The sequence below is a fragment of the Homarus americanus genome, unplaced genomic scaffold (assembly GCF_018991925.1).
Source record: "Homarus americanus isolate GMGI-L3 unplaced genomic scaffold, GMGI_Hamer_2.0 scaffold26351, whole genome shotgun sequence".
Lineage (NCBI taxonomy): Eukaryota > Metazoa > Arthropoda > Malacostraca > Decapoda > Nephropidae > Homarus > Homarus americanus.
Window position 1 is genome coordinate 3,932,582 of NW_024724368.1, and position 15,750 is coordinate 3,948,331.

General features: G+C 37.6%; 2 protein-coding genes and 1 long non-coding RNA gene across 8 annotated transcripts in view; 2 read left to right on the forward strand and 1 right to left on the reverse strand.

Annotated features, from left to right (window-relative positions):
* Positions 1 to 444: 444 nt before the first annotated feature.
* LOC121864292 (baculoviral IAP repeat-containing protein 7-like) lies at positions 445 to 2,193 on the forward strand. The gene is made up of 3 exons (XM_042363378.1): positions 445 to 813; positions 1,278 to 1,331; positions 1,705 to 2,193. The coding sequence occupies exons 2-3, from the start codon at positions 1,289 to 1,291 to the stop codon at positions 1,938 to 1,940; spliced, it is 279 nt and encodes a 92-aa protein (XP_042219312.1). The 5' UTR covers positions 445 to 813; positions 1,278 to 1,288; the 3' UTR covers positions 1,941 to 2,193.
* A 105-nt stretch (positions 2,194 to 2,298) lies between these two features.
* LOC121864177 lies at positions 2,299 to 13,288 on the forward strand. 2 transcript variants are annotated; one of them, XR_006088559.1, is made up of 2 exons: positions 2,299 to 3,589; positions 12,739 to 13,288. It is a non-coding gene; the product is annotated as an uncharacterized LOC121864177 (long non-coding RNA). The 2 variants fall into 2 exon arrangements; XR_006088558.1 differs by lacking the exon at positions 12,739 to 13,288 and adding an exon at positions 9,795 to 10,153.
* Positions 9,203 to 15,750, reverse strand: part of LOC121864176 (cationic amino acid transporter 4-like) — a 29,545-nt gene continuing 22,997 nt past the window's right edge. For 4 of the 5 annotated variants that reach the window (XM_042363173.1, XM_042363171.1, XM_042363172.1 and 1 more), the window contains exons 2-9: positions 15,317 to 15,511; positions 14,768 to 15,016; positions 13,316 to 14,022; positions 12,761 to 12,921; positions 11,554 to 11,644; positions 10,774 to 10,999; positions 10,198 to 10,359; positions 9,203 to 9,959 (exon numbers count right to left, since the gene is read on the reverse strand). In XM_042363173.1, coding sequence (XP_042219107.1) covers positions 9,739 to 9,959; positions 10,198 to 10,359; positions 10,774 to 10,999; positions 11,554 to 11,644; positions 12,761 to 12,921; positions 13,316 to 14,022; positions 14,768 to 15,016; positions 15,317 to 15,458 — 1,959 coding nt within the window. In that variant the 5' untranslated portion in view covers positions 15,459 to 15,511 and the 3' untranslated portion in view covers positions 9,203 to 9,738. Of the gene's footprint in view, positions 9,960 to 10,197; positions 10,360 to 10,773; positions 11,000 to 11,553; positions 11,645 to 12,760; positions 12,922 to 13,315; positions 14,023 to 14,767; positions 15,017 to 15,294; positions 15,512 to 15,750 lie in introns of those variants that run through there. The other variant, XM_042363175.1, reaches the window with a different exon arrangement.

The window sequence follows — 15,750 nt, forward strand, 5'->3', positions numbered from 1 at the left end:
TATAATAATTATCGTACAACCAATAACTTTTGAGTACTGCGTATGGTGAGGAGGTTAATTTATACAGTACCGAGGCTTTATTTTAATTAGATGCTTTATTTGGTTATATACATTCTATTAATACCAATCCTGAAAAAAATTATATTGAGACCATACTTTAATTAGAAACATTCTTCAAACATCAATAACGAGACGAGTACTAACTTTTTCTTTTATCCTCCTCGCCACTGATCAGCCCGTTTTAACCGCTTGGGCAGTCGGTCGCCCTCTGCCACTGTTGGCATCTGACTCCTATTTCGAAACTATAAACAGTTATGATAACACGCTGCATGTAGTGAGCATGTCCTTCATTCCAAGTACGAGTCATCGTAACTGATTAGATAAGATTGCTGCGGTTGCCACCTGAATATTCACAACAAATCGAATAACTCAAGTTTCAATCACATAATTCTTTCAAAATTATATATAACTTAATAGGAGTTAGGACATATACTCCAGATGAGAACACACTAACACACTGTATCCACTGAACCATCGATATCAACACAAGGGAAACTGGCTCATAGGGTTTGTCTCGCAGCCAACAGCACGATGTGGTCTCCTGCTACACTTATACAGCCTCACCAGTTACCTGGATATCCAGCTCACCGTCGAACCATTCATCACCCAGCTCCCCAGTCAACTCATTAGTCACCATCAGCCCATTAAGTCACCACCAGCTCACTCGGTCACCATCAGGTCATCGGTCACCCTCAACTCATCGGTCACCAGATTAGTGGTTAAAACTCCTGGAATAAGCACACTCTGCCTCCTGTAAGTTCCATGCTTATATTGTTGTTTTTTTTTTAAATTCAAGTGAAGATTAAAATTGTGCATTAGGCTTAAATGGGTCATTGGATCAGTGAATGGGGTATATTTTTGCAACTGTTTTGTGTATTGTATACTGTGGTACACGTGTGTACCTAGGCGTTTACCTTGGCGCGTGTGTAACTGTTTTGTGTGATGTGTGTATGTGTATGTACAGGTGGTAGCTTGGCATGAGTATCCCTTAGCGTGTGTGTAGTTTGGCATATGTGTACTTTAGCGTGTGTTTGTCGTTGGGCGTATGTGTACCTTCGCGTAAGTGTAGTTTGGTGTGTGTGTGTGTATATAGGCTGGAATGTGTAGTTTAGCCTATGTATATCTTAGTGTATGTGTAGTTTGGCATGTGTGTGTACTTGTATGCGAGTCACATATAAGGGCATACACAGTCACACTAACAAGTGGGTCACCCACAGGTGCCGTGAACATGGAACATGACGGCCTGGGAGTCTCACCCCAAACTGACTCAGGTAAGACGCCCACCTTCACCATCATGCCTACTATTACGCCCGCCCTCACCATCATAACTACCATCACGCCCACCATCTTACCGACCATCATGGAGGTTTAGGTAGTCGGGATCAAGCAATGAACTATCCTTAACTTTACGACTATCCGTATTTATATACTATTACGGTACCCGAGTATTTTTATTGGATCACCTGAATATTAAGCCTCCCCAGCTTATTTCACTTGATCATTAAACACCCTAACGCAACCTAGGGGGTAAGATTAAGTTAGATTAGGTTAGGTTAGCTTGAGGGTGTTTCAATTATCAGGTGAAATAAGCTGGGATGCCTAATTATCATGTGATCTTCTTTATCTCTGATCCCGTGTCAACAGTTGCCCTCAACGTCCCGGATTTGGCGGCACTTGAAGCGGAGAAGAGGGCGTTAGAGGTTCGTCTGGATGAAGCAAGAGAAGCATTGACGTGCCGAGTGTGCTTGGACCGCCCCGTCGCCGCCGTGTTCATGCCGTGTGCTCACCTCAACACCTGTAGCACCTGTTCTGCTTCCCTTACCACCTGCCCGCTCTGCCGCTCACCTATACATTACGCTGCCCCTGTTATCATAGACTGAGCCCTCCCCCCCCTCCCAACTATACAGCCTGTCATCATAGACCCTTTTCCCTCGCTACCGTCTCCAATATAGGTATATACAGTATACAGGACGGCATATAACAAATACTGAATTACTTTTTTTTTTACGGGGATTAGCCTACCCGAGAACAGGTCACTGACCCACATCGAGGCCAGGGCGGGCGAAAATACAACAGTAATAATAATAATAAAAAAAATCAAGGATGAGAAACGATATATGTATGTTATGTTGTCAAAGTAAGAGAAACAATTGAGACCCTGCAATTGTGTGTAAATGAGGCAGAAAGTGAAATCAGCAACCAAGGACTTGGTCACAATTTTCGTGATGCCATACAGCAGCAGGGTCTACCATTAGACAACACATTATGCTTCCAATATCTTCCCAGGCGGTAGTACCTCCCTGTTTGATAGCTGCCTACTACCTACTACCTCTGTCTTCCTCACATATTTCCACACTCGTCAATCCATCCCCTACCAGCTACAATAAAGGTATTTATTAAATAACTTTACGTTTAATATACAGTACAGTACTGTACTGACAACGCCGATTCACCAATAACATATAAACATAGGCAGTGGCAATTAGTTTATTCAGACAACAATCCCTTGGTATTTCCCCTTCCCTAGTGTTGCATCAGTAGGCCCTAAGTAGAAAGGGAAAATAAAAAACTTAAGGCAAGAGAAAGTTGGGATGAAGTCAGCTCCAATAAGAAGCATCAGGACCTTACTTTACCTTAATGATAAGTTAAATAACTGTTCTGTGATTTCAGTGTGAAACAGAGATGTGACTGATCGTCGAAGCAGCTGATAGGCCGATCAGTGAAGAGAATAAAGTGACATGCATAACTGGCGATTCTTAGTCAATATTTATTATGATGATTATTTTAATAATAATAAGATTTATAAAAAAAAATAATTACTGTACTTTTCTTGGAACTCTTCCTCCAACATTTTTTTTTCATCTCTGTATTTCAGCTTGTTCACTACAAGGAAGCAGTTCAGTTCATGTTAAATCTATCAGAAGTATTACTACATTATTCACTTGCTTTTTGCTGGACAAATTTTTTTTTGGTAGTATGGGATTTTTTCTTAACACTGCATGTGGAAATCAGATCCTATACTACCGAGCTAAATCTTAGCATTATAGCAGATGAAACAAACCGTCTAAACCTAATTACGTTTAACAAAACAACGCCTTTACTTTCTCATTTATTTGACATTCACCATACAGCACGAAAATATTATAAAGAAAATCCACATAAAGATTGAAACATAATTCGATCTTTTAATGTTGATAGTATTTATAACCTTGATATTCATGTTACTATGAACCTTTCCAAACAAAAATTTAGGGTACTGTGTTGAATATTAATAGAACCAAACTTATGGTGGGTGAGGTTGTCTTCTTCCCAAGATGCAGCTGTTACACATACACAAATTACAATGCTGCTATAGTTTATTGAGTGATACACCGAGACAATATTCCTAATATATGAATGAGAGACTCATTTTGATGCTATTTGTAGTCTCGCATTATGAACAATATTTGACAGGCATCCAAGAATGTTTAAATACTTTGTGAGCACAGGATACTGGAGCAAGCAACAATATCAAATCAATGGGACAGAAGTAAGTATAATTTGTCTGGTTAAAAGACAAATCAACTTCTGATGCAATAGGTCCCATCCTGACCTAACCATTAAGATCAGGACCAATCTAAATTATTCCCCAATAAGACTGGGTTGTAAGACTAATGGTCAGGTTAAGTTGGGAACTATTATTGCTTAATTGACCACTTGCCTAACTAGCTCAAATGTGTTATTACAATATGAGAACTTTGAATATAAATGTTTTGGGTTTGTTCTCAAATACTATCCCATTTTTTCATTCTAGTTCTATTGTTATTATGAGTTTTACGGGTTTCTCTCTCTTAACCCCTTATGTACTGGTTCCCATCTGAACTGGATAAAATCAAGACACCCAAATAAAACACTAAAAGTGGCGTCCTCGTAGTGAAAGGGTTAAAGAGTAACTCGTGGGGTGAGGTTCCATACTACAATATAATGAAAGGTGGGGTCACTACACTCAAATTACACAAGCTAATCAATAGGGTTGCTTCATATGATTAAGTATTTAGGATGGAGTTATACAGTATGTTGAGTTATCTACGGTAGGTATAATATGGGGCTACAGGCCAAGATATTTAGGTGCAGGTTAGAGTTGAATATGGAGTCAGTCAGTTGCAGGGTAAGGTTAGACAGAAGGGTGAAAAAGAAAAAAAATTACAGGTAATATGCATAGTGAAAAACTTGTAATCCAAGTTTGAGTAAGGTTGCATGATCACCCTTTCAAAATGATGTGGTGGATTGCACTGTCAGAAAATTGCATGGTTTAGTAGAGAATTTGTATAATGTAATTGAAGTTAAAGAGAAAAACGTGCTCCTCAGTAATTAATTTCAGCAAATCCTGTCTGATGAATTATTATACAGTACTGAAATGGTGTTGTCGCACGGTGAGTCATCATTAAACGAAGATGGTGTACATAGTAGATACAGTACAGTATACACATTGTGTGAAAGGTTTAGATCGAAGGCTCTACAATAAAAAAAAAATCTTCATATAATAATTAAAATAAATTAACTTAAAAGGAAGCTGCAATTATACACTACACTGCACATAAAATAAAAATAAATTAAATAATTATACATACATACTAAACATCAAGAAAAAATTCAGGTTCTATGCCTATTGAAAAAGTGGTGAGAGTGACCATCTCCAATTAAGTACAGTAAATGGAAATATTATGGTGAAAAAATTAAGGTTCAGTAATATTCTTTGTGTACTCTGATACATACAGTATAGGCCAAGTTTAAAAAAGATCAGTAGATCTCATTAACAGTGGGTTAGGTTACTCCATCAGTGGGACGGAATGTGGGGGGTTGTATGTACAGTAATATGTGAAGTAGAAATAGTTTTGTGAACTTGGAAAACTTTTGTCTTGGTGTATAAAATAAGATTACAATCATCGTCTTTGTATAATAAATGTTAACTTAACTTCTGTCTCTCATAATAGTCCTATATAACCGTCTAAAAATACTCACACAGGTAATAGATTAGTTAAGGATACCGGATATACAGTATATTTATTGCATTATATAAATGGATTGCCTTTTGCTATAGTCTTTGCATACATCTATGCTGGTTTCTACAGTGTGACGACAGTCATCCTCTCAGAAAGGAAGTAGGCGAATAGAGAAGTTTTGACAGGGTATAGAGACCAACTGAACTGTGTATCATATAACATAACAGTATCAACAGTATACCAGATAATTAGTTGAACCTAATCTCCAGAACTGAGGTCTTGCCATGCTTAATGGTTAATGCTATTAAGAGATACCTGTACAACACAATGATACTGTTATTGTTTGAACAAGGACTATCCAATGGGTGACAGTTTTAATGGTTATGTTATGTTAAGTTACCCTAAAACCAGGAACACAAAATCCTCGACTAACTGCCTCCTTTTCCAGGAGGAAGAAGCCGACAACGAAAGAATAATTACCTCAGGACTTGAGTACATTACATGAAAATACTAAATATTTTATACAAGGATTTATTATAGAAAATATAAACATTAAATACATACATTTACACTCAGATCACAACTACCTGTTCACAGATATAGAGATTAAGTTATTAAAATAGTAATACAATAATACAGGTTGACAATCCCTTATCCGAAATCCTTGGGACCAGATGCATTTCGGTTTTTTGAATTTTTCGGATTTCAGAATTTTTTTTTTTTAAAACAGGGATCAGCCCACCCGGGCACAGCAGGTCACTGACTCACATTGGGGCTAAAATATAATAATAATAATAATAATAATAATAATAATAATAATAATAATTCATAGGTCTAGGTCATGTTTCTCACTTTTGATCTTTTTTTTCATTCTTGTAATTCTTTATTATTATTATTATTATTTCATTATTATAGTATTATTGTTATTACTATCATTAATGTTATCATTCTTATTTTATTTTTGTGTATTTTTTATTAAAAATTTTATTTACTATGAATAATTATTATTATTACTGCATTATCATTATTATTATTACCTGTATTATTATAATTATCATTATTACATTTTCACCCCCCAGGCCCCGATGTGGGTCAGTGACATGTGCCCGGGTGGGCTAATACCACAAAAAAAAAAATGCTCCAAAATTTTTTTCGGTTTTCAGAATTTCGGATAAAGGGTTGTCAACCTGTAACAAGGACCCACAGGCTTTTTACTACTGTACAGTATTAAGAAGAATTGAATTTTGAAAATTCAAACTTATAAAATAATGAAAATATAATACTGTACTAGTATGCCAATTGAAATTCAAAATTTCATGAGCAAAGGTTCCCAGAATGGTCACTTGGAAAAGGGAAATAATAAAATGATCTCATAATGTAGCTGGTAGATCATTCACTTCACAAGTACAGTAACAGTCACAGGTTTAGTTCACAACCCATTAATTAGTACACTATTAGGAACACTTGTTGATAAAACAAACCCTAACTAGACTAGCATACATCTCACATGTGTCCAGGCCAAGCAGGACTCGGATCCTTGACATATTGGTGAGGGATACAGGCATTATTGCTGTACCACCAACAACTTGTGGTGTCGTCTACAGTAAATATTGGATGTGACCAAAGATACTTAAACTGTAAACTGAAAAATTGTGTTCCTGTTCCCCTGAGGATCAGAAGTTGACTATTTAGGCACAGTGCCTCTCTTAAGGGACTCCTCCCAATAACAGACAGAACTTGCGTGAACTAATCCAATGTTGGGAGGGTTTACTGTATATGGAGGTAAAATACTACAATATTGTTTTAAAGTTACTAAAGATATGCAAGGAACAGGAAAAATATGAAAAAGTAGTTAATAAAGTGAACGTCTTGAGATTTAATCACCGACGATGTGTGCTCGGGCCTTGATCTATTATTGTGCAGGTGCATAGCTTAAGAAGGAATATTGACCTGTAGTGGCATTTCTTAATTGAGAATATTTAAACAAGAAGATAGTTACCCGGTAGGTTGCCATTGACAGGGTGAAAAAAGTAACAGTGTAGTATGAACAGTACAGTATGCATTTTCCACAGAACCTTACCTGTGTTGAACTAAACATTTCATACTGTACATGTTCAATGGACCACAGGCCACCACAAGACCTCCAGTTTTCATGGCATAGAACATAGAGGGCAACAAACACACAGATTTACTGGTTATTTCAAGGACACAAGGATATTACCGAAAGTCACAACAGAGAGAATTGTTTTCGATAGCTGTGAGGTTAACCTGAACTTTGCAATCAGTGGGAATAAAATTTTATTCAGATATATCTTAATTATGCAGCAAAGAGGTTAATGATCTATGCAAAGTGAACACTAAATTTCTAAATCTGTAAAATAAAATCAGATTGAAAGATATTAAAGAAGACTAACATACCATAACAAGTTAGTGTACAGTATTCATAATCTACTAGTCATGACAATTATATCAGGTAATATCCAATACAATACACATATTTTACGTCACATCAGTCCAAGATCCGTAGCTGTGATTAATAATAATAATAAAAAAATAAAGACATTTTTTAATTTGCAATAACTAGTCATATCTAAAATTGAATGAAAATGTGGGCATACTTATGACAATTTCTTGTCTTCAGTGAGAAAATTTTTTAAAAAATTAATGAGCAAGATCAACAAAGCACAAGTAATGATTTGCAAGAGATTTGAGATAGTCCAGAGATGTGTTTTAATGTGGTATTTTAGACTTTATTTACCGAGGTCACTTAGGTGTGCTGCCGAGGTCTTCATCTACTGTATTTGTATAACTAATTATTGTTCCACTCTAGCATTACTAGTACTCAAAATTCCAAATAGACCATAATTCAAATGGGCTTCAATCATAATGTGCAATACTGGAGTTCCAATGGGTAGGTTAGGTTGTGGTCTATTAACTGCGAGTTATTTGAACTGTAATCAATTCATAGTACAGTGTATAGGCTAGTCCTCTTATGTTAAAAAGTATCTCTTAAAAAAATCACTGTAGCTTATAAAAGGATGCACTGGTTCCAACATATACATCATCTATATCGTAGTGCAAGTAATAGTCATTAAAAACAGAATTAGTTTCAATTAATTATGAGAGTTATTGTAGTGTAATGTCTAAAATAAATTTTATTTTATAGTTCCCTACAGACGCTTTTGTTTTAAATGAACCCGATAGTCAATATACCTAGGTCAAATGAGCCCCACTTCAAATAGGGCCTTACCTAACAAATAGAATTATGCCCAGTCTTAATGGGTTCCAGTCCTAATAATTCCTAAGATTCAGAATTAAGCCTCATTTTAAGGGACCTTGTCATAATTGACCCAGTCCTGACCAACCCATTTGATTGCATAAGTTTTAATGGGTTTCAGTCCTAATGGGCACCCATCTCAAAGGGCCCTAATCAGAATAGTTGGGGCAGCTTATATGAACTGCAACTTAATTCTTTCAGCGATGAAAATTTAACAGGGACTCTATACAGTATGTACTTCAATAAAAACATTATACAGTATGGCCAGAATTAATGACTTCACCACACATGCAAAACACCAAGGTCAAGGTTGAGTGTTAAGTACTGTATCATAATACAGTACTTAGAATTTATTTTATATAAAAAATAAAATCTACAACTAATCTTTACCTGGGTTTCCATTCCTCTAATGTCTACTTTCTTTAAATTAAAAAACAGACTTACCAGAGTAGTACCACGTTGGAAACACTGCTTCTTGTCCGATCAGAAATGTTAGGTAACGTTGGGTCTGGTTAGTGCTTGGATGGGTGACCAACTGGCCCTAACAACACCAGATGCTGCTGGCATCAGGACTCTACTGGAAACAAGCATCTCATGGCTTTGTCAGCTGTCCTTGGTCAAACTGAGTGAATATCAACTATTATAATTGTATATGAATCATGACTTGACACAACTGTTGACAGTTCTCTCAACCACTGAACTATTAAGTTGAGTATTGGTACATTCTTAAGACTCTGACAAATATATTTAAAATATAAACATTTTATTTCTATATCTTTACTCATTATGACTTTGTTTTTGATATCACATTTTCTTAATATCTGGCTATGAATTTTCATAAAATTACTACAGATCAAAAGGTCTATTAAATGTAAAATACATGTACAGACAAACAATATAAAGGAGAGAATATACAATACAAGGAATATCTTCTTCATATCACAACTAAACCTGACAATTTATCAACAACATTTATGATTTACATCAATTGCGTACTTTTGGTTATTAAGGGCAACAATACAGCTCAACATTTGGGTTAGGTTAAGAGACAAATTATTTAAATGATTTTGTTGTCACCTGAGAGAACTACATTCTCCTAGCTGATGACAAACTTAAAAGACCTTGTGATCAAATGAGAGACTTAAATCTTGGTGGAGCCATGTTATAGCAAGATGGTCAATGTTAAAATATATTACCATACACTGGACTGCCAAATTAATAATTTTTCAGGTGCTGTACAACATATCAAATTTACTCAAACAACCAAGACTAATCTATTATCCTCAGGTCTGGTGAGGTTCAGGTTATATGCTTAAAGAGAAGAAAGAAAGATTTTGCAGTCCAGTTTGTTGACCATCTAGCCTATTTACAAGTCTTCATCCTATACCTGTACCTCATATTATTAACAAAAGGGGCTATTTACAAGTCATTGTCCCCTAACTCTTCTTGATCAACAATCGGTTTCTTGTCTTCAGTGGCAGCAGAAGCGATCTTGGCGGTGACGTGGGAGAGCGTGTGCTGGACAGAGCCAAAGACGGTATTGCCTGCGGGTGTTGGTTCTGTCAGTAAGGTGGAGTAGCTGCTGACTGGCTCAGCCTCACATGAATGATGCTGACCATATATGAAGTACACCAGAAGACCTGTAGGGGAGGAGACCAGGGTTTTGATCATCACTTTTATTTATTTATTTAATATATTATCTGATAGGTTACAGGCCATACAGAACCATTAAGACATTCTAAAGTACCAATAACCATGATGACTGAGGTTCATTTGATGAGCTATAACTTATATCCATCCAAACATCAGTCCTTAACTATAACCATCCAGACAAGATCAGTTCTTACCTATAACCATCCAGACAAGACCAGTTCTTACCTATAACCATCCAGACAACAAACCGGATCCAGGTCATGGGGTTGAGGTGGACCATAAGAGCCACATTGAAGAAGATCGAGACGAGGGGAACGAGAGGGACCAGCGGCACACTGAAGCTCAAAATAATGTGATTCTGGCGATGGGCTACAATTAACACCACACCTGCCGAGTACAGTACAGTATTAGGGTGAGGGCATGAACATATACAGTATACAGCAGTTTTGTGTGTGAATCCTCTCTCATCAGTGATTCCCAAAAGGAAATAAATATACGACTTCAAATCTATGAGTGATTGCATTACAAATTCTATTTACCCTGTACAGTAATTTTTTCTAGAAATTTGAATCAAGAATATGAAACTTTAAAGTATACGTACTGTGTATTTATCACAAATCACAAACCTAACTTTTATTTACTAATGAAACCTTTATCCTCTCAAGAAAAAACTGAAGAGACTTACAATATTTAAATTTTGTTCACAATTAATACTGTACATCAGGTTGGTTTTGATTTCAGTCCAATGATCAAAAGAATGTAAGAGAGAAAAAAGTAATTGTTATACAGTACTGTACTCACTGAAGATCAATAAAAAGGTTATCAAAACAGCAAGTATAATTGCCCAGGCAGATGGGTATGGCAAAGCAAGGAAGTTGCCACCAAACTGCCACAGACAAGAGAGAGCAGAACTGGACATGGTAAAGATGACCACCGCCCAGGTCACCACCACTCCCTCCTCCCGCTGCCCCACCAGTGGTAGCAACCAGCGGCATGATGACCTTAACTCTCCTCCCTCACCATCAGCCTGGACAAAAAGGAAGGCATCATGATTCTACTACAATATTATATCACATTTTTAAGCTGCCTATTCTGGGACCTTACTTTAGTCACATATGTTCATTCAGGATAAAGGCTTCAGGTTTGTACATACACGTATATCCAGATCTTCATTTGTTAAAAAAAAAATGATATTATACTGCACCATGGAGGCTGATGATGTAAAACTTAAGTGTACTAAAAGTACTGGTTATATATAATTAGGTCTCCAAGTATTGTACCGTACTGTACTGTCGTAGGTTAAATATTTTTGCAGTTATTTATTTTGATGTGTACTATGTGTGAGAGTATAGTACCAATAAATTAAGACCTCTTTGCCATTTACCAAACTACTAAGGAAAATATGGGGGGATTTATGGAACTGTACTTCAGATCGACTGTCACTTTATAGTGATAAGGTGATCATAGATGGTCAATCAAAGTATCTGACATTTTACCATTGGTACACCACATGTACAGTATGGTCTAAAGAAATGACATTGTGACTGTTTTAGGTGGTGAAGGCCTTACAATACAACTCACTTTGCCCAGGTCATCCATGGGTGTGGTAGGTGTGGGCAGAGCTCCAGGAGTAGGTGTGGCCTGCTTGTGTGAGGGACTCTTTATGTTACATCTGCAAGAAATTATTGAATCACATTAACTATTACAAGTTGTGTGTTGTAGAAACTATGAATAAATGAAGAATAATCATCCACAGCAGATGAATCACCTACAGCAACGATAACCACCAACAATAAATCAGTCAAGCTCAAAGTATATTGTACCAAAAATCCTATTACTTGACAGATTTATTCAGATGTGTACAGTCATACCATAAATTACTATTCTCTCTTGGTTCGATGGATTTCAAAATGAACACTACCTCTCCTGTCGTCTCGATAGGGTTGGTAAGGGTGACTGCGACGTCATTTGCCTTATCCCTGTTTTTTTTTTTTAAATCCCATTTCGAAACACTAGTTTGTCATATTGTTAAGACACTGAAGGGGTAAAAGTACAGTAATTTCTGGTCTTGACTGTACATATAGTAAAAAGAGCTTTGGGATAATTTCACATGCTAGAAATTAAACTCCATTTGGATATACAGCACAGTACTGTAGACTCGTGGAGAGACTACTATTGAAAAGAATTCATTTGAAACCCTCCAACAATATTCAAACTAAATACCAATATGTATCAACCACAGGAGATGGATAATTGACATTCCCAAGCATCCTACAATGACACAATAGATAATGAAGAGGATGAAGAGGACTGTGTTGGAAGTGACAATAGACAACTTCTCACTGTCAGGATGTCTTCCCTCATACAACTGATCAACAACCACATTTTACTTCCTTACAAAATAACACAACAAAATAACATCCATAGCCTGGGACCAACTTCTTATCAGATGTAAAGCAAACTAGTAAATTGCATAAAATATTGTTCTTTAAATACAATCTATACCAATATGATTCCTTTCCAGCTTTTCCGTACATATTTCAATACAGTAGATCTTATTTACTCTCTTATTAAAATAATGTTTTCATTCAGTTGGATCTGTCCAGTGTTTGTACAGGAGGAAACCAATGTGCTGTATTATGCCTGGAGGAAGCCTGTGGTGTTTGGCTGGGTCACACTAGATAACACCTTTCTCATGTGTGTCCAAGGCCAAGTAGGACTCAAACCCTTGACACAATCTACCTACTACTCCTGTTACAATTTCAGTGCATCTTTAATCAAGGATCACCTGGAGGCGGGCTGGTAACGCAGGATGATGACGGAGGCACTGACGATGGTATATGCCATGAGGGTACCGATGCTCATGAACTCCACCAGCTTCTCAATGTCAAAGAGAAGAGCGATGAGTGCTGAGAAAAAGCCACACAGCATAAGGGTGATGATGGGCACCTGGGCAAAAAATGAAACAAGTTAACACATACCAGTACAATATAGTCAATATATTAATGTTTTTACTTAATTTTATAATGTGTGTATCCTTGCTGTAAAATTGAAGTACAGTACAGTATCAATAATTAAAGTGTAAAATAAAGTGTTACCTGACACTGTGCAAGTATTAGCCAACAAAACTGTAGTGCCATCAATAACTTTCCATAACCTTTGGCTCCAGAATGTTTTACTGTACCTCAATTGGTAATATTGTTTTGTAATTCACCAATGGACAAATAGGTACCTGTATAGGAAATTGTGACTTAATACTGTACATAAGTTCAACTTCTAAAATTATAAGTACTACACAATAAACTCCATAACTGTTGTCGATAGTTTTATACGTAATTCATACCTTTGTTTTATCCGAGACACGAGCCAACCAGGAGAAAAGGAGACCATCTACAGCCATGGCGTACACACAGCGTGGAAGACTGAAGAGCGAGCCAAAGAGTGTGGTGGTCATGCCACAAAGGGCACCCACACTCACCACATACTTGGCCCAGTTAGCACCATGGACAGCAAAGGCATCAGGGAGGGCAGCAGCAGGGTTTAGGTTGTAGTAAGGCACCATAAGGGTGAGTGTGCCACCCACCAAGACGTAACCGACCGTCACTACACTCATGGATACAAGTGTGGCTCTGGGAATAGACCTGGCTGGGTTCTTGGCCTCTTCACCTGCTGTGGCTATGCTGTCAAAGCCAACAAAGGCATAGAAGCAGGTAGCAGCTCCAGAAATTACTCCCGAGACTCCATATGCCATAAACCCATCCCCTGCTGACCAGTTGGCAATGTCTGCATATGTCATACCAACCACAATTACAAATGCCATGACACAAAGATTGATGAGGGTAAAAACTGAATTAAAGTAAGCTGAACCCTTGACACCCATAGTGAGAAAACCACAGTAGGCCAGTGTCACAGCGAAGGCCAGGAAGTCCGGGTAGGGTGCGAGGAGGCCAGCGTGCAGCACACCAATGTGGGTCATTGTTGCATTGCTCAGAGCACCATCAAAAAGAGAATCCACATAGCCTGACCAAGCCCGGGCCACTGATGCTGCACCTGTGATGATGATATAACTATTACTGTACTTCATCCATACACAGTCATAGTAACATAAGTAGTTATGGAATTCTTCATACCAGTGGTACAATTTTACATAAATCCAATATGGTCTATATAAAACACAAGTGATTGTAAGCATCTCATCAAATTTACATACCTACCTGATTTACCAACTTGCCACCCCAACTACAGGTACTGTAGTGTTAATAAACAAGTTAGCAAACCAATACTGCCAAAGATTATAGAAACTTGCAGAATTACACTTATACTATGTAGGTACTGTACAGGTATGACACTGGGGGAGTGTGAACATTAAAGAGTAAACAGGGACATACTGTAGTACAGTAGTTTAAATGATAGTGAATAACTGATTAAAGTAAGTGTATCAGGAGAAAATAAGATTATACTGTATACATGTACTGTAATATGCATAAATGTGCAAAAATTATATAATGCAAGGAGTAAATTTTATACAGGTGAGTCTGGTGATACATAAATATTAAATAAAATGTAAATTTCAGATACGTACTGTACAAAATATTTTTACCTTTATAAACACACAGTTCAGACACCTACAACGCATTATTTACACAGATTTATAGGCACAAATTTACACACATACTGAACACACACACACACACACACACACACACACACACACACACAAAACCCCTTAAACAAAAAGTAATATACTGTAATTAATAGATATACAACAGAGCCCCAAAACAGAGAAGAAACATACCTATCATATGTTCGAGGACAATGTTCCAGCCAATGACGAAGGCCCAGAACTCGCCGATGGTAACGTAGGTGTAGACGTAGGCAGACCCGGCCTTAGGCACCCTGGCCCCGAACTCGGCATAGCACAGGGCGGAGAGTAGTGAAGCAAACCCCGCCAGGAGGAAGGAGAGGATAATGGCGGGCCCGGCCGTGTCCTTGGCCACTGTGCCCGTCAGGACATAGATTCCCGCCCCCACCATGTGCCCAATACCTGCCACAGCAACAACAGGTTCAGTATATCGCTCCTCCACAACTGACAATTCTACTTGTAATTATTCATACTGTGATCTAAAATCCATAACATCCATTTCTGAACAATTCCTGACAGTGTAATATTCTTTACCTAAATTTTGGCTTAATTCCTGTTGGATATTAGTCAAAGCTCCATGTCTGGCTTATCTGAGGAAAACTTAAAATACATTCTAACCTTTTAAGGATACAAACAGTAACAAACTTACAATAAATGGGATTATCTACCAGAAATCTTACGTGAGAGTGATGCGACACGGACCTAAGAGTGTGATGTCGAGGGTGGAGAGGCACCTATTGAGTGGCGTCTCCATGACATCGGTGGCCACTTTCTTGGTGCGGGACATGCGGTTCCAAGTGCCGCTCCACCCCTCCACCAGCAGCCTCTGTCGTAGCCCCGTCATCGCCTCTCCTTCACCGTCGCTGCCGCCGTACTCGTCCGCCTCAAAACTTCCACCTGCCAGAGGAACAAGACGCGACCCGTCAACAAGAATGGCAGTCATCAGTGTTCATGTTGACAAGATAACAAACAAATGAGGTTATCAGGGGTGGGTCCAGCATTTTCATCAGAAAATTCCAACGCTTTTTCTTTAATGCAGTATTGTACTCAGACGTTTTTGTAAAGTAAAAAATAATTACCGTTGACTTCCAAAATATCTCCTAATATTAAGTGCACATGGTTTCAAAATGGCCTCA